The sequence below is a fragment of the Lissotriton vulgaris genome, chromosome 3_1 (assembly GCF_964263255.1).
Source record: "Lissotriton vulgaris chromosome 3_1, aLisVul1.2, whole genome shotgun sequence".
NCBI classification, from domain to species: Eukaryota; Metazoa; Chordata; class Amphibia; order Caudata; family Salamandridae; genus Lissotriton; species Lissotriton vulgaris.
Genome location: NC_141689.1, coordinates 1,427,386,012 through 1,427,404,350, shown reverse-complemented (window position 1 = coordinate 1,427,404,350; position 18,339 = coordinate 1,427,386,012). Strand labels below are relative to the sequence as shown.

Genomic DNA, 18,339 nt, shown 5'->3' with positions numbered 1-18,339 from the left:
TAGAATTGCCTAAGACCCCATACCTGGATGATATGGTCTGGAGTTGGATTAACAATCCTCCTCTGCAAGATTAGCATGGAGAAGATCAGCATCTTCAGAGCTGCATGTCGAACATAACGTTCGTCCCATGTCCATTGTGGCTGGAGTGCCTCCTCTGGCTCACAAAGGAACAGTGCACTGTATATATAATAAAACCACTGTGTAATAGATACAGCTCTTATGTCTAGATGTTAGAAACTGTCTCCAAGTGGACAACACATGTACTAGGACATCTCGTACTTGAAGGGTTTAGAAGTTTTCAAAGAGGATTTCCATCACTGACACAGAAAACATTATATCCCAGTGGACAATAGGAAACTGTGATGACAAATTAAAAGCGGCTTGGGATTTGGATCTGAGCTTTCAATTTAGGGAATTAAAAGGGGCGAGCATAAACAGGTAGCTCTAACATTCAATATTTCTCTGTTTACTTATTGTAGCTCAACATAGAATGGATTTATATGATTTATTATACAATCCCTCTGATTACAAGGTACCACACTGAAACAGAAAACTGGAAATTTGTGTTCAGATTGCAGTAAAATCAAACCTTTATGGGATTCAATGTTTAACTGTCTGAGGGAAAGACTGAAGATGCAGTTTTGAACCATACCCTTGTGTGATATTGCTTGGCAGACGAAGAGCAATGGGAAATGCCTCTATATTTTGGGTTGCATATAACTAGATCTGCACAAATGGAGATATTTAGAGAGCCCTACAGCAGAAAAGCAAATGAAGAACCTGTAAAAGATAAGTTATTTGAAGCTCTTGCATGGCTGACCTCCTCCCTGGCAGATCATACCTTTTAGGTCTTCTCAACTAATGCAGTGTCCAACCCACATACCCCTTCCTCAGGAGTCCTGCAGGGTCGAGCATCAGGCCTAGGTTATTTAACATATATGTCCACCCTTTAGCAGACCTAATGGAAAGCTGTGGTCTCACCCTGTTCTCCTACAAAGACGACATCCATATACATTTTTCACTGACGTCTGGCTGGAGCACAACTCCGGAGATCTTACATCCTTGCCTCCTTCTTGTCTACTCCTGGATGAAAATAAACTCATTAACACTAAACAGTTAAAAGACTGAAGTAATTATATTGGGCAAAAATCCCCGTTACTGGGGACCCCAGCATTGGCCTTTTACTTCAAGGGCTTTTCAAGAACCAAACCACAAGGTGAAGAACCTAGGCTTCTTGCTGAACTCTACCCTATGCATGAAACCACAGGTGGGAAAAGCAGCTGCTGCATGCTTTGCCAGTATGAAATGGCTAATAAAGATTTTGTGGATTCCTCCTTTTTCGGCCCAAAGGACAGTAATCCAGGTTAAGATCTTATCAAGGTTAGATTATGGCAAAATCCTGTATCTAGGGGCAGATAAGGCTGTGATAAAATGCCTTCAAGTGGTCCAGAATTTGGCAGCCAGGCTTCTCGTTCGACTTCCAACACATGCCTCTGTGTCTGATTTCCTTTGAGACCTTCACTGGCTCAAAGTGGACAAGCAAATCCAGCTTTAATTTATGCATAAAATCAACTCTCATTCCGGACCATGGTACCTGTAAAAACTTGTGGTTCCTTAGCACCCCCCGTGCATTGCGCTTGAGGAATTGATCGCTATAAACAGTCCCCAGAATCAAACAGACCCGGATGGTTGGCCGTTACTTCTCTTTCCTGGGCCCCAAGCTATGTAATAATCTGAGTCCATGAGAAGCTGTACTTCCCTAACCCCTTTTTGTAAGGACCTGAAAAACTTGGTTATTTTCTTTCTTTTTTTTTTTATTTGTCCTCATCTCACCTTTTAAGCCTCTGCGGATCTTGTGAAGCCGTTTTCGCTAACATAGGACCTCTCGGCTTACCGCACATGCTTGGGTCATCTGACCTATCCCCTTTTGTACGGGGCTTGGTGTAATCATAGGACCAGCTAGATCAATCTTAGGCTGCGCCCCCAACTCATAAAAGGATGCCAGATGTTTAATGACTTATCTTCTGCGCCTTCATATTCTAGCCGGGCCATAGCAAACGAAGCTTTAAGCCAGTCCTCTCTTTTTGGTGGGAGGGGATCTTTTCATTTCTTGCAAATCTCTCTCCGCGCCAACAGAATCATATATAATAAAATACCTCTGTGTAGCTGTGAGGCTGTCTGGAAGAAGAAACCATCATCTCCGAATACAACTAAGGAGAGATTAACATCAATACTGGTTTTAAAAATATCCCGAAGTGAGTCACCCACCTCATTCCAAAGAAATTCCAATTCTGAGCACTCGAAAAAGACGTGGAGGTCATTAGCTAGAAGAGTGTGATATCTTCAACATTTGGGTGGAGGTACTGGAGCGAACTTTGCTATCCTTGCAGGAGTATAATATAGTCTATTATTGACAAAAAAAAAATCTTTTTCAGACAAGCAGGTTTTATATACTTATATAGTGTCTTCAATGATGACTCATAAAGGGACTCTACTGAGGATTCTAAGGGGGTTCGGTTCCATACCGCTTCTAGGGGAGGAATCACTAGATCTTCAGCTTCTAGTAGGTGGTGATACCATATTGAGATTTCCTTGTTGACTGGGAGAGCAGATTGACACAGCCTCTCAATCACTCCGTTTCCCCTTACTTCCTCCCTCTCTGCATCATACCAAGACACTAGCTGCAAATATTTGAATCTGGATAGTCCTGAACCTATCTTAAATCTCAGATATTCCCAGGGGTGTACTCCTTCAGAGTCTACCAGCTTATTCCAGGTGTTAATGCCTGCCCTCTTTATAGGCAATGCCAGGCTGTCTCTCAGTCACTCCGGAGTTACAGGCGATTCCCAGACTGATGCAAGTTCTGAGTAATAGCCTATCCCGCAAATGAGTTTTGCCCTGTGCCACAGCTCCAGAGCTGCCCTCAAAACCTTCAGACGTACCCGCTCAAACAGGCCCGGACTGGCCGTTGCGGGCACCGGGCAATCCCCCGGTGGGCCGCACGGGTGGGGGCCGGTTTGGGGCCCCTGGGGGCCGTTTTTGTTACAGGGCCGTTTTGCTGCAAAAACGGCCCTGTAACTAAATCGGCCGAAAACCGGCCCTGGCAAAGAGCGCGGCCACACCCCCCTCCCCTCTGGTGGAGGGGAGGGGGGGCCGGCCGAGCACTTTGCCAGGGCTGGTTTTGGTTCCCAGTCCGGCCCTGCGCTCAAAGAATCTGGGGGACCAAAACTTGTACATAAAAGCCTCGCCTCCTCCTTCAGCTCTCACCATTTCTTCCAGCAGCCTAGCCCAAGCTGACTCATCGGGTTTCACAAGTAGCATCCGGATGTTCCTAAACTGAAATGCTACTGCATACAGGCCGATGTCAGGAAGGGCCATCCCTCCTTTAATTAGTCTACGTCTGAGTTTTTTCCAGGCCAGTCGGACCCCCTTGTCCCCCCACACAAAGCTCCCAATCTTGCTCTGTACCTTACTAATGCTCTTTTTCGAGAAGGTTAAAGGTATAGTGGTAAATAGATAGGAAAGCTTAGGAAGAATGACCATCTTTACCAAATTGATTTTCCCGTAAATGGTTAAGGGGAGATTTGTCCATCTGCTAAAAATAAGGTCTATTTATTTGGTCACTCTGTTTAGATTGATCTGAGGAATTTTTTCCAGATCTTTCACAATATAAATCCCCAGATATCTAAACTCTGTGCTAACTGGTCCCCTCCACTGCTCCAGATTGCAACACATAACCTCTGTTTTTAAGCTGTTACCCGCATAACCTGACATGGACCCAAATGTGACCAATAACTCCTCAACCTGAGGAATCACCACCTACGGGTCATTTGTGTATAATATCAGGTCATCTGCATAGAGGGCTAATTTCGAGCTATAGTGTTCAGACCTATAAGGGCAGATTGATTCATTTAACCTTATAGCTTGAGATAAGGGTTCTATATAGATATTAAATAAAAGAGGGGAGATTGGCCAACCCTGCCTAGTTCCTCGCTGGATAGTAATACTTGATGTTAATAGACCATTTAAGAGAATCCGCGCAGAGGCTCCCTGATAACAATTTCGTAGGGTTTGGATGAAAATGGGACCGAATTCCATTACCTCCAAAACCTCCCAAAGGTACACCCAGCAGACTCTATCAAACGCCTTGGCCACGTCTAATGTGACCATGGCCCAGGGGTCAGATCTCTGAATTGCTAGATCTATATTGCCTATTAAAAGATGTGTTTGCTCCTGGATGTGCCTTCCAGCCACAAACCCCTTCTGATCTGTATGTATCAGCTTGGGAACCAGTTTTGCCAATCTCCCCGCCAAAATGCCCATAAAGATTTTATAATCGGCATTTAGCAGGGAGGTTGGCCGATATGAGTCTGCCCTTAAAGGATCCTTGCCTGGCTTTAAAATCAGAACGATTATTGCCTCCTTCCATGAGTTGGGTACTCTATACAGACAATATACTGCTTTAAAAATAGTGCCCAAAACGGGAGACAGCTCTTCTGCAAGATGCTTATATACTTCAATTGGAAGTGAGTCAGAGCCCGCAGCTTTTTTATTCTTAGATTTTTTAATCTACTCTATGATTTCTTCCAACATGATTGGAGCATCTAAAGTGTTCCTACCCTCCTCAGATAAGGCGGGCAATAGTTTATTGCTCAACCATGAGCGGATGGAACGCAGGGATGAAGCCAAGTCCTCTTCATAGAGGTCTGAGAACAGCGAAAGAAGCAGGTTTGCACATCATCATTTTTACTTGATGTCTCTCCGTTACCATTAACGATCAGTTCTTTAATGTCGTTTCTGGTACGGTCAACTCTGGCTTTCCATGCCAGTACAGCTCCTGCTTTTTCCCTATACTCAAAATTTTGCATATTTCTTGCGTCCCATTCCGCTCTACACCTTGCATCCAATTTTCCTCTATTCTCCTGTTATGCCTCTTCCAGGTCCTGCAGAACTTGCGAAAGGCATTCTGAGTCTCCATTATTTAAGCCATTTCTGTCCTTCTCTAACTGACTTATTCTTTCCTCAATATTTTTTAGTACCACAGCCTCTGCCCTATTCTTGGAGCCTATGGTGCCATGTAGTCTATGTAGTCTCCCCCTTAGACATGCCTTGTATGCATCCCAAATAAAATCCATAGTTGAAGATCTCATATTCAAGGGAAAGAATTCTAAAGAGAAAGACTTGATAGTCTCAATAACTTCAGGGTCGAGGAGAATGGCCCTCGTTAGCGTCCATATTGACTGTACCTGCAACCCTTTATTCTGAAATATATACTGCAATGGTGCATGGTCTGAAAGGTGGCTTGGCATAACGGTAATCCCCTCTATGCCATTCGAGAACTGTCTATCTGTGAAGACATAGTCGATCCTAGAGGGGTGGCTGTGTTTCTTACTATAGAACGTAAAGCCCTGTTGTTTACCCTTCAGAGCTCTCCATACATCAATCAGATCTAAATCTTGGATCAGGTTTAATAGTGCACGACGTATCTTTGGGGCGCCTATATAAGGACTCGGATTAGACCTGTCTTTTAAGGGGTCCAATAGGACATTGAAATCCCCACCTAAAATATAGGGAGATGACTCCAATGTCAGTATTGATTTCAGCTTGAGTATATCGGTCGAATCGTCAATATTGGGACCATAAAACGAGGCACACACTACGTCCGAGTTATTTCATGTAATTTGAGCCACTAACCATCTCCCAGAGGAGTCTGTTTGTGTTTTTTTAATGGAGTATAAGGCGCCATGCTTTACCAGTATTGCCACGTCCCTACTGTGAGACGTCTGATGAGACACACTAAAACATTTTATCCAAGGGACTTTAGAAAAAATCGAACAGCTTTCTGTAATACTCAGATGTGTCTCTTACAATAAGCAAACATGGGCAGTGGATAATTACAGATATTTAACCCCTTCGATGCTCATGACGAGCTCAGCTCGTCATGAGGCACAGTGCTCCTGTGCTCATGACGAGCTCAACTCTTCATGACCACACCCGTTTTCATTATGGCCCAGCACAGGAGAGGGATACCATCAGCAGGGATGTGGTTAAAGATTAGCCTTTGCCTCCGAGGGCACCTCAATCCATTCACGTTCCAAGAGATAAAGATGGTCCTTCTACCCCTTAGACCTTAGTTTCCTGCCATCTTCAAAATCCACCTGAATGGCCTGTGTGGCATGATGTATTACAAACTAAGGTGAGATTAGATTGTTTTTTATTTTTTACCCAATGCTCCCCACCCGTGTGCCACCCCCCACCCCCTTCCCCGACCCCCTGTGCCTATCCCCCCTATTCCCATGAGGAACCCTCCCTTCCAAAAGGCAAAGCCTATTCGGGTCCTCCTTTCCCCTGAGATGCAAAATCTAAGTTCCTGCTAGTACCGGTACAATAGAGTCAAAAGCTTTTTACTTATCTTTTACCTCTTACCTCCCCCCTACTTTTTAACCCCCTGCTCCTCCTTTATTTTTACAATGAGGGTGTCGGCTTCCTCGCCTGATTTTATCTGATACATGTGATTGTTCCACATCACACGAAGCAGTGCTGGGAACTTCAGCTGTGCCTTGGCCCCCATACTATTCAGCTCTTCCAGCCTTTTTCTCAACTCCCACTGTCTAGTATCGGTGACATAGGAAATATCTGATCTGATTTGAAAGGAGAAGGTATTAGAACTATTAAAGGAGATGAAACTTTCTTTTAGGGCAGAGGACAGGATCTGCTCCTTAACTGAATACGTTAAAAAATTAACCAAAATCTTCCTTTGTTTTTGCTTAGCAGGGTTCCTTCTAAAGGGATCACGATGCACCCTTGGATTTCGTGCACTAGGTCCACTCATAGCACTCCTTTCAGGACTGTTCCTTTTAACAGAGAAATTACAAACCCCTTAAGATCAGACCCCTCCAAAGCTTCAGGAACATTTAAAAGCCTTAGATTGTTCCGCCGAGAATTATTTTGTACGCGTTCAATATTCTCTTTCTATTCTCTATTCTGAGCTGATAATTTGGCTACCTCCGCTTCGGTAGATTGCATAGAGTCCTTCATCTTTGGGATTTCTTAATCCATGGCCTCAGTTCTTAATGTCACTTCGTCTAATCTTTTTGTTAGTATTTCACAAGAGGCTTGAATTGCTGCCTGATTAGCCACCGAGGTTAAGAATCTACTGGTCATCTCTGCTTGATTATTTTCGGAAACTGTAAACCTACAGGCTATTTCGTCCTTCATTGCCAAAAGGATATCCGCCAGAGTGAATGAAGCTACATCAGGTTTTCTTGTTATATCTGCTACACTATTAGTAGTACCATTATCCTCTACAACTCCTACAGCTCCTTGTTTTTCTAAATTACCAGCACCAAACAGCTCCATCGAGGAACTTCCTGGGTCATTGCTTGCCAAAACTGAATATTTATTTGATAGTGTTACTGCAGGATGAATCGTTATCGGGCTGTAACTGCTTGCCGATCCCTCGCCTCTTTATTTGCTGGACTTATGATATTGACAGTATTAGCAGTGTTGGCAGTGTTGGGGCTTCCCTGACTTACATTTTCTATGGTAACATCTGCATAGTTTGGTTGGGTGGGGGTTGTTGAGGTGGTACTGGTAGACATAACTTTATAAAAAGTTTTAAGCGAAGGGGTAACTTTCATCTTGGGAGGAGATCCCTTCTTACCCTTTCCTTTTCTTCTAACAGCAATATCTCCCGTTTTGATTTTAGACCCAGCGCCTTCGTCGGAGTTACACCCTTTAGTTTTACCTTGTCTGGTGCCAAACTCTTACTTCAGAGACAGGGGGGGAAACGCGTGGGAGGTAAACCGTTTTTTCGTTTAGAGGATCAAAAACTGACCTGGCACGGAGGGCATATCTATTAACTTTAAGGGCCTGAACCTACTTTGGCGGTGCCACTTCCGTGCTTCCAGGACCATCCAGTCCAGCAAAACTACCAATACTGGACCCTCCCTCTGCCTCCATCCATCTGTCCGAAGCCTTAAAAACTCTCTCCCCACTTTCTTCAGGCACAGTACATTTCTCCAGGGTCCGCACTCTCCTACAAGTCCTCCCGGAAAATAGTCTCTATTGGTGAAAACGGGACACCGACTCCCTACCTCAGTGCTGGTTTCCGCTGCAAAAGCTGAGCAAAAACTCACTCATCTCTCCGCTGCCTCTGCCACATTTGAGAACAAGCCCGCGCTACCACCTTTGCTCCCTCCCGCAACCCAGAACTGGAACAGAGCAGAGTTGCGTCTCCTACGTGCTGGAGCTGCTTCTACCCACCGCCAGCTCCAGCCGCGACTGCCGCCTCCTTCTCCGCCCGGACCGCTCTCCTCGCTGCACAGGGATCTAAAATCCAGCGCGACGTGCTCCGGCAGCATAACAAGTAATGGGGGGGGTTTGACTCCAATTTCAAATTCATAACCTAGCAGGAATGGATAAACAAACTAATAAAAACATCTCCTGAGGGGAGCCGCGCCGCGCCGTTCAGCTGGCGGCCGCCATGTTCCTCAAAACGTGGTTATTCTCAGCTCTTCATGTCTAGGCTGCCTACCTGTTGCCAAAGCGCTGAGACACCCTTTTGGGTAGCTATGCACTATACAAGATTGTATTATTAATATTTATAATAATATCTATTTCACAAAAGAATTGGACTTCAGAAGATATTTGACAAGAGATGGGGACAGCTCAAGGAATGGCTAGGCAGCAGTGTTTGATCTGTTAGATAAATAGTTTAATTTGAATATGCATTTATTTCTTTTTATTTCACAAGAAAATCTACCCTCATGAATTGCAATTGTAGTTTTATTCACTTTCTTAAAAAAGGTTTGCAAGGCCACAGTACATTTATGCATCAGCTACACGAAATATATTTCTTTTGGAGGGTTTTACAGTACTCACAAACATAATCCATGATTTTATTCCATGTTAAAAGCAGCTCAAAGCAACTTGCAATACAATTTACAACAAAATTAAAACAAAACAATCACTGTGTGGACCAATAATATTTTCATTAAAAAAAAAATTAAGCACAGGGAGAAAAGAAATGTATGACAGTAATATAGAGCTCTGTAATAAGATTTGGATGTAAAAGGGGAAGGACTAGACAGAGGTTGTGCATTTGCCCAGGTCAAACCAAGAGCTTTAGGAATGCTGCAGGAGTATGATGATGTTTACAAAAGGAAATCGGCCCAAATTAGCTGTGAGAGGCAGCTCAAGCTCTTACTGATGAAGGAAGGAGCCTTCCACTGACCAGTGCCTGCGGAATATCAACCATGGCAGGGAGTGGGGCTTTTATATCAGCAAAGGCAGGAGGCAAGGCTTTTACCTTGGGATCTGCACTAGACAGATAGTACCCCACCTCCTTCCTGGCCAGGACTTGCCCATCAAAAATACAACCATTAGGGAGAGTTGGTAGACTTTCGCTACAAAGCAGAATGTGAATGTGGGCTCAGCCTTTGGAGCCATCCTTCGCTCTGAACTCACATGACAGTGCTGCTGCAGAGTTCTTTGGAGTGTAGCCACGGTGTGAGTGGAGATAGAGTCTGTCTGCCGGTCTTGTGACTCATGGGGAAAACACTGTAGAAAACATCTACATGGGCGTGTTTAGCCCAGAGGTGGTCCTCCTCCTACAGAGTAATTCTTTAAAAATAGATCAGTGTTGTAGGCAAAGGAGGTCATCTGATGGGGAGGGTTCTCCTCAAATAAATTGTCTCTGGAGAATCCAGGAGCCATTTTTAACCTCACATACATGATCCCACTTCTACTCACTGCACATAGGCACCCTCCAAAAACATCCTTTAGCTTCACGATGGCAAACCAAGAAGTCCTCCGGCAAAGAGCCCCCGGTGGGGCCCGTAGGGCATTGCAGCACCGGCCCAACGAGGAGATGCCCTATGGTGAAGCATGACACCCCTCAGTGTGTGTGAGGGCTCTTGCTCCTTATTGAAGCTATCCCTGCATTAGCATGCACTGTCTTGTTTTATCTAGCACTTGTCCGTAACTGACAATACTGACGTGGCCTGCCACATTCCTCATCCCATTCCCTGTAGGAACAGCATACCTTTTTTCGTCTACCAGTATCCCCGGGTCTGTATGCTGGACCTAACAAGCCCTGCGTCCCTCCCTTTGAGATTGCAGCTAGAAGAGTGTCACAGAGGTGTGTACTTCCAGTAATGACATACTCAAAGAAAAAAGTAAAGCACCTGGAGAATGTCATATACTCACAGATCCTTTTGGCTCTGGATTGGCCGGCAGTGGCCAACTCCCACAATCTTTTGAAGTTCATTGTCCTGCGACAAGAGGTGTTGAGAAGATAGTGAAAGGGAGCAGGGGAAGGGAAGGGAGCATTGGGTTACATAGAGAGACTGAAGGATGATGGGGGAAATGACAAATGGTGGTGATCTTGTTTAGGTTGGAGGGTGTGGCAGATGCTGTTTTCAGGGCAGCCTATAGATCTGGATTTAGTGAGCTATCTATGCAGCTTTAGCACACTAGAGCAGGGCAAAAAGGAGAAAACCAGCAGGAGTGGACATAGACCACTATAGCTGTAAGATAGCCCCTCATGCAGATCAATACAAGAACTCGAGTGGAGAAGGAAGGTTGCATCCAAACAGCAATAGAATTAGGTGAGAGATGAATACTGCAGTGGGTGAGAGATGAATACTGCAATAATTTAAGCCAAGGCGTGCTTGATAAAGTCTCAAGCAAAAGGTTGTTAGAGACTCCTTGAAGAAAGCACAGCTTACACTGTCACATGCATGTTTGCCATAATTATTATTATTGTATTTCTGCAAATTGCCCACACCTCATTTCAAATATCGCAAATACTCCTTATTTGAAAGTCAAAATCCTGCAACCTAACAATGTCTAATCACCTCACTCATATTTGTTAATCCCACCAATCATGTGTGTGAAATCGCATTGTTACGACTAATGATCGCATCTAACCCTATCAATGTAACGTACCACAATGAAACTGGAACAAATGCATGGAATTCTGTCTTTGAGTGAGCAGGTCTAATCCCAATAACAAACAATAACCACTAACCTTACATTCCTGAGCAACATGCTGCCCAAAATAAAGCACTTCAATGCCTCATCAGGGGTAGTTTAGGAAATGCTACGTAAATGCAATTGCAATACAATAAGTTCAGACCTAACAAGTATGGTAAAATGTGCTTTTGAACATGCCCCTAATCTTTAGGGTTATTAACGCACATTTTACTAAACAATGTAATATTACTCTGCATTGCATCAATTATAACAATGGCAAAGCCAAATTCCAATCATGGCAATGCCATAATACTTCGAAGCATGGTGTGAAGAAATGCTAGTGCTTCCTCTGGATCGGCTAGAGCACAATTCTGACCAAAAGTAGTTTAGTGAGTAAGCCTGAAAGTATAGAATATGTCCCCATATGATCAGTAGCATTATACAGCAGCAGGTGTAGTGGCATTAGCAATTAGCATCATGTTAATGCATATAATTACGTGGTAGATGTACTAAGAATGCATTCAGTAAAAGGGATCGTGATTTGTAGTGGCATTAGCAATTAGCATCATGTTAATGCATATAATTACGTGGTAGATGTACTAAGAATGCATTCAGTAAAAGGGATCGTGATTTGCACATCAATTTGTACCAAACGTATTGGTATTTTGCAAACTGATTTATGTATTAACAGGTTGGTTCACAAAATACTGAATCGTAGTGGGTCGTAATTCGTCCTACCTAGCGAATATTAGTGAGGTAGGTTGCAAGTTGCTGCCTGTTACGATTTGCTAAAGAAACACAATTGATGGACGAAATGCAGAACAAATCAAAACATTCACCCCAGTCAAGAGATCTGGGTTAAATCCATCATTCTTTTGCTCACCATGCCACTCCAGTTTAGACCTGCGAGTTGCTGCCATCACAGTGATGGTAGTCTGTTGAGATCAGCAGACCACCATGTCTGTGATTGCTTTCAAGTAAAACTCTTTTTTTAAAATGCATCTTGTTTCCCTAAAGGAAAAAGAGATGCATTTCAAAAACAAATGAAAAGTTCCATAAACTTTTTTGTAGAAGTAAGCAGTGGTTTCCGGGAACACTGCATACTCCTAAAAAAATTTTTTTCAACATTTCGAAGCAAAATGGTGCTGTGGAAACCACTTCCTGATTATGAATGTATTACCACCTTTGTTTAGGTGTCGTAAAATATGTTTTTTTAGACCGGATTCAAGTCACAAAACATTAATACATACATAAGAAATCGATATATGGAAGGGCGACCTAAAAACAGACCTTTTAAATATTGATCCAGTTTGGTTTCCTAAACCCTTTCAACGATCTGGAAACACTTTTCCGAATCGTTAAATAGGTTTACTACCGTTGAAAAAGGGTCTTAACATTCGCAAACCCTCTGATTTGCTAAATCAGAGGGTGCATGGAGGGGAGGATCGGTTAATGGTTTATGTCCACCTGCATTTTTGTTGAAATTCAGCCACTTGTGTATTTTGAGAGGGCGGAGGTCATTAGGAAATGCACAACTCACTTCTGTTCTGTAGGATGTATAGTTGTCAGCTACTTTATTTGAACCTGATGTCTATCCGAGTGTTAGATTTTAATATGTATCCTTTATGAGCACAATGCTGCTGGAATGTTTGCCCTTTGGAAATCGGTGACGACTAGATCTAGAGATAGGACTGGCTAAGGGTAGATAACCTTGTGGTGAAACTCTCAGTGGGCAAAGTATTAGGAAACTGGGTGCCTTGGAGATAGGGAACATCAGAAGCAATTAGTCTTGGGACTGGGAAAACGTAGAGAAAAATACAGGGAGGCACTGTGTCGTGAACACACTTGGCACTGGACTGGTGAACAAAAGGAAATGGATGAGAGGGGGACAGACTGGATGCAAGTAAAAGAAAATGGAGAATAAGAGATATTTTGGCTCTGACAAAACGTACCACAGGAACATAACCCTCCAGAAACGTTCAAAAGAGTCACAGGCAACAAACTACAAAGACTGATGTTCAGTAACATAGGTGGAATGATAATTAAGACCGATAATGCGTAGGCAGTGCTTAATTTGTAATAGAACGAGTGCCGGTGCCCGAAGCTCTGTGAAGAAGCCCATGGCTGAAGCAGTTAAATATTGGTGCCCAGAATATCATTGCTGATAGTCTCAAGTTCACCTCATGCCTATTTAATCCACTACAGGCACACCCTGACCATTTATCTCACTCTTGCAGGTTCCTGCTTTCTCCCTTTGTGACAGTCTTTCCATCTTTCTCCTCCTCCTGCTTTCAGATTTGTTTGCCTTTCATTCCTTTTCTCATGGTCAATATCTGATGGGGAAAAAAAGTGCTGTGGCCCCTACCAGCAACCACCAGTGCAAATAAATCACTAGGGGAGGGGAGCAATACCCAAACAGCACCCTCTGCCAATGCCCTTTGGGAAACACATGTCCATATTTACAATCTCATGGACTATAGTGGCTGGTCAAAAGATCCCCTCTAAATCAATACAGAGCACAACCAAATATACATCACTGTATAAAACTACAACACCCACCTGCTCAAGGTTCAGGGGAAGGCACAAAGCCCTTTGGTTGGAAAAAAAACAATCTATGGCAGACGGCAGTCCTCCCTAAGAATCTAAAGCACCAAGAGACAAAGGAATTAAAAAAAACCTGCATTAACATAAAACGGCTAAAGGTGTAATTTAACATACTGTTTGGGAAATATTTCAAATAAGGCCACAAACTCTGTGCACTGTCATGATCTCTGCCTTTTGTACTTTCATAAAGTGGATTTTGAACGCAAACTTTCAAATACAAATGGAAATGGTTTGCATGTTTATTTAAAAAGCACTGGTTCATACTAAGTTAAGGCTTAAAAGCTAGTTCACTTGTCTGTCTTAGCTAACCATATTAGCATCATCTTAAGTCAATGCACATCTTGAAATATGCCAAGATGATTCACAGTTTGAAGAGTGATTGCAATTAAGAGCATCATTTAGTGGTTGTTGGTAAAGGGACATCGCTAAAAAGTGTCCTGAGAAATCACCTTCACTGTCCCCAAGTAACCAGAGTGCAGTGGAAGGAAAGTTCCTGATGGTAGACCTGCCAATGTCAGAGTATTTAGTGGTGCTCTATAGACTTTCTCGGGGCCACCAGAAATTGTGATGGAGGAGTTGCCCAATTAAGGGCAGCCCCAGCAATGTCATTCTTTCCACTAGACATTCTGTCTGCAGCCACCACTGAAACCATGACCATCCCAGACAGAAAAAACGTTTACATGTTCACCATGTTATGGGCCTTGGAGATGGGCCCTAGGTTGGGGGCAGGGCACAGGTCTGTCTTCATAAATCAATGGTGATAGAAGATCTTCCATGCCACCATGGCACTGCAGTCTTTTTGTCATTGCTTTTTGCCAGACATGGTTACCAAGGTAATTTTGAGCAAGAAATATCTACCTGACCAGTGGAATACTCTAGATTTAGCAACCTGGCCTTTCTTTGCCAGTGTCTGCCATAGCAGCACCAAACCCTAAGTCATCCCCCAGGCAAGCTGTAGAGTGTTTATTCTCTTAGAGTGGTGCTATATCAAGAGATCGACAGATGGCTAGTAAATCCCCTTTCATATTGCCACGTTTGTGAGATATATACTTGCTGACTCCCTAACACTGACTTGAAAACAATAGCACACTGGTAATGGCAACTCCTCATAGCATAAGCACTCAATGGTTCAAAGTATAGATTGTGTAACATTCATGTTTCTTTCCTGTATTTCAGCGGATGACACTGAAGATTTTCAAAATCCTTCGCTGGGATACAATGGTTGTGACAGGAATCCTGCAGGTGTGTCTCTACATTGTTATCTTTTAACTCTATATTCTGTTTATAGAGCATATAGATCCATTAGCATGTTTTCTTTCTCTTCTAGACAGATTATGCTGATTAATTGCTCCTTTTTACTTGTAGTTCATCGCAGTATTTGCCAATATACACAAAAAAATTTGGACCACATTGCTGCATTGCACCACTGGTACCATTTGACCATCCTACCAAACCACAACATATAGTGCAACACCAGACCTTCTCTTGCTTTTCACTATACCACACATTATAATATATCACATCACAGTCTTTACCATGTAACCTCACCTTGCAACATATGCCAACATACCTTAGGACACATCATACCACTAGACACCACAACACATGGGACACTGCATCCCGCCACAATGAACAGTAGCATAACTACCAATTTAATTCAGCGCTATCTCTTTGTATAATATCATAACGTAGAGGGGCACCACATTACACCTTACATGACCAAACAGCACCTCAAGACTCCACAACTTGCAAAACCATATAATATGCCATGCCATACCATGCACCAGCATGCTTTCCCCTTTGCATCATTTCACCATATCACAACACTTCTCACTAGGACTTCACACAACTATTCTCTACTTCACACTGCTCTGCAGCTCATACATATACCAAATTGACAACAAGTCATATGACACCACCCTTGAAAGACCACACCATTCTACAGCATCCTATTGTACAGGTTACACATAGAGGCTAGAGCCAGGGCAACATCTGGATGGGAGGGCTCATAAGTCAGAAAGATATGTGAGCCAGAGAGATATTAGGGCATGGAGACACTTGAACCTGGTAGATATGCGGTCATGAGAGACACATGAGCAAACAATACCCACCTCACAATGTTTAAAAGTAATATCACCAGGTTTGGACACAACTATACAACACCACATTACTCCATGTTAAACTACTACACCTCACAACCGAACATAACATAATAAATTAGATTTCACTATATACCACCTGTATAACTCACTACTACATGACTTAACATATCGTTACAATCTTCACACTTCAGCAAAGCTCACTGTGCCACCTATCTCTCAAGGAGTAACTGCTAGCAAATAGAATTTATTTTTAGGTTTGGCTTGATAACTACACTGTCGCTAGAATGTGTGCGATCAATGTAGAGAACAAGTTACTTACCGTCAGCACTGCTTATTCTGGTGAATACTCAATCCAACCGCAGATTCTTCAGCTAGTGAATATCCTGAGGTGCCAGACTGGATCTGGAAACTCAAAGCAGTGCTCCTGCATAACATTAGTTTGCTTTGTGCAACTCTGTGTCTACTTCATTCTGCTCCAGATGTGACAAGTGAAGCTATACATAGGCAGAATGGCTCAGATTAAAAACTCCTGCAGGACCAAACAGGCAAAATGTCATCCAGACGAACCTGACTGTCAAAGGCAATAGTGCTATGTGATTGTGCACTCTGATGCTTATGTAGCAGCCTGACAAATATCCTGGACTGGCCCTCAGTGTGCCAACACAGAGGTAGGAGCATTGGCTATGGTGGAACAAGCACTCAGACCTTCTGGATGCTGTGTCTTAGTCAATGTGTATCAGATCATAATACAAAGGGCCAATGTTGGAAATGGCCCTTTCTGTAGGGCCACCCTCAAACCTTTTGCCTTCCTCCTCCCCTTTTTAATAAAATAGTTATTGTGGGCCTTAGGACTCTGTGCACTTTACCAGTGCTAACCAGTGCTAATGTGCTGGTGCTCACTCCCCTAAACATGGTTTGATTGGCATATACCTAATTGCCATATTTTAATTTACTTGGAAGTCCATTATAGAGTGGTATTTCATATACCCACGGCCTGTAAATTAAATGCTACCAGTGGGCCTGCACCACCTAAGTAGCTCTCTAAAACTTGTCAGAGGCTTGCCATTGCGGTCTAAATGCATTGTCACACTGCCATATCGACCTGGCATTTAAACCCCTTGCCAAGCCTCAGACTCCCCTTTTATTACATTCAGGCCACCCCTAAGGTAGGCCCAGGGTAGCCCATAGGACAGGGTGCTATGTAATTAAAAGGTTGGACATGTACTTTTAAGTTTTACATGTCCTGGTAGTGAAAAACCCACAAATTCATTTTTCACTACTGTTAGGCCTACCCCTCCCTTAGGATAACATTGAGGATTCCTTTTATTACATATAATAAGCTATAATTTCTAATTGAGAGAAGGTAGATTTGTCATGTTTGGTTTCTACGGAATTGTAATGATAAACTCTCTTTAATGGTAACATTGGATTTTTCATTAGTTTTGAAAATGCCACTTTTAGAAAGTGGGCATTTCCTGTCCTTAACCCTTCGTGCCTGCAGTCTGTCTTGGATCACAGGGCTGGGTATAGCTGACAGACTTTTGTGAATTCCCCCGAGACAGCCCAGCTGCATGGTTGACGATTGACGGTTGATATGAAGCCCCGCAAAATGTAACATTGGTTCAACGCTCATTCGATAAATGGCCCTAATGAAAATGAACGCCTTGAGAAAGTAAAATAGACACAGTGAAAAAAGAAGAAGCCACTTTCAAGGTGGATTGCAAGCCTTTATCTAAAACGAAAAAGAAAAAATCCACTGGAAATATGGAGTGAAACACAGATGAAAATATTTAGTTCACGCGAGCAACAAAAAGAATGTGTACCACAAGAGTGAGTTAAGTTAATGAATACCTGATTACACCGTGGTTCAGCCCTGAAGATAATCCCTGACCTCAGAAGGGGATTAGAAACGCGTCAGCCTTTTTCCTTTTTCGCCAACGAGGGAACCTTATTAAGTGGGACTCTTCTGAGGGTGCAATAACATAAAAACACACCCCTAGAGAGAATACAAAGAATATCTAATTCCCCGTAGCGAGTCTGTTTGTGTGCTTTACAAAATAAAAAAGTGTTAATAACCTTAGCTCAGGCAGGCAGACGTTCTATAATATTGACTGGTGTAACTATTGTAGAATCTACAAAATAATTCATGCAATGGTATGCTTTATCGTATTGATATGTTTTTAATGGTTTTTTCACTATTGTTGGCACAAATTGTTCTGAAAAATGAGATGAGTATCCCTGAATGCACCTAAAATATATAACTGTTGGAGAAAGGAAATTGCAATATACACAAATGTTAAAGTGAGATACAATAACTGAATGTATTGTATTTGAAATCTGCTGAATAAATAAGCAGTAATGAGAATTGGAGGCCAGGTAATTTCTATTTGATACTTTTAGAAAGTGGGCATTTCCTTAACCCTTTATGCCTGCAGTCTGTCTTGGGTCACATGGCTGGGTATAGCTGACAGTCTTTGTGAATTCCCCTGAGAGAGTCACACAATAATTGGATTAGCTGAAGCTCAATGGTCCTATTTCTTCACAAAAGGCCTAAAAACCCTGTATTGTTACTAAAGCCAGCTTGGAGCCAGGGTACGGGAGTCAGGAGATTCCAAGAGTTTCAAAGAACATTTCTATACGTTTCTCCCACCTTCTA

The 18,339-nt window shown here is 42.9% G+C and overlaps 1 protein-coding gene across 1 annotated transcript in view; it reads left to right on the top strand.

Annotated features, from left to right (window-relative positions):
- STAP1 (signal transducing adaptor family member 1) overlaps window positions 1-18,339 on the top strand; it is a 512,237-nt gene that overhangs the window by 466,132 nt on the left and 27,766 nt on the right. Inside the window, exon 10 of the mRNA XM_086961918.1 lies at window positions 14,758-14,823. Coding sequence (XP_086818044.1) covers window positions 14,758-14,823 — 66 coding nt within the window. The remainder of the gene's footprint in view (window positions 1-14,757; window positions 14,824-18,339) is intronic.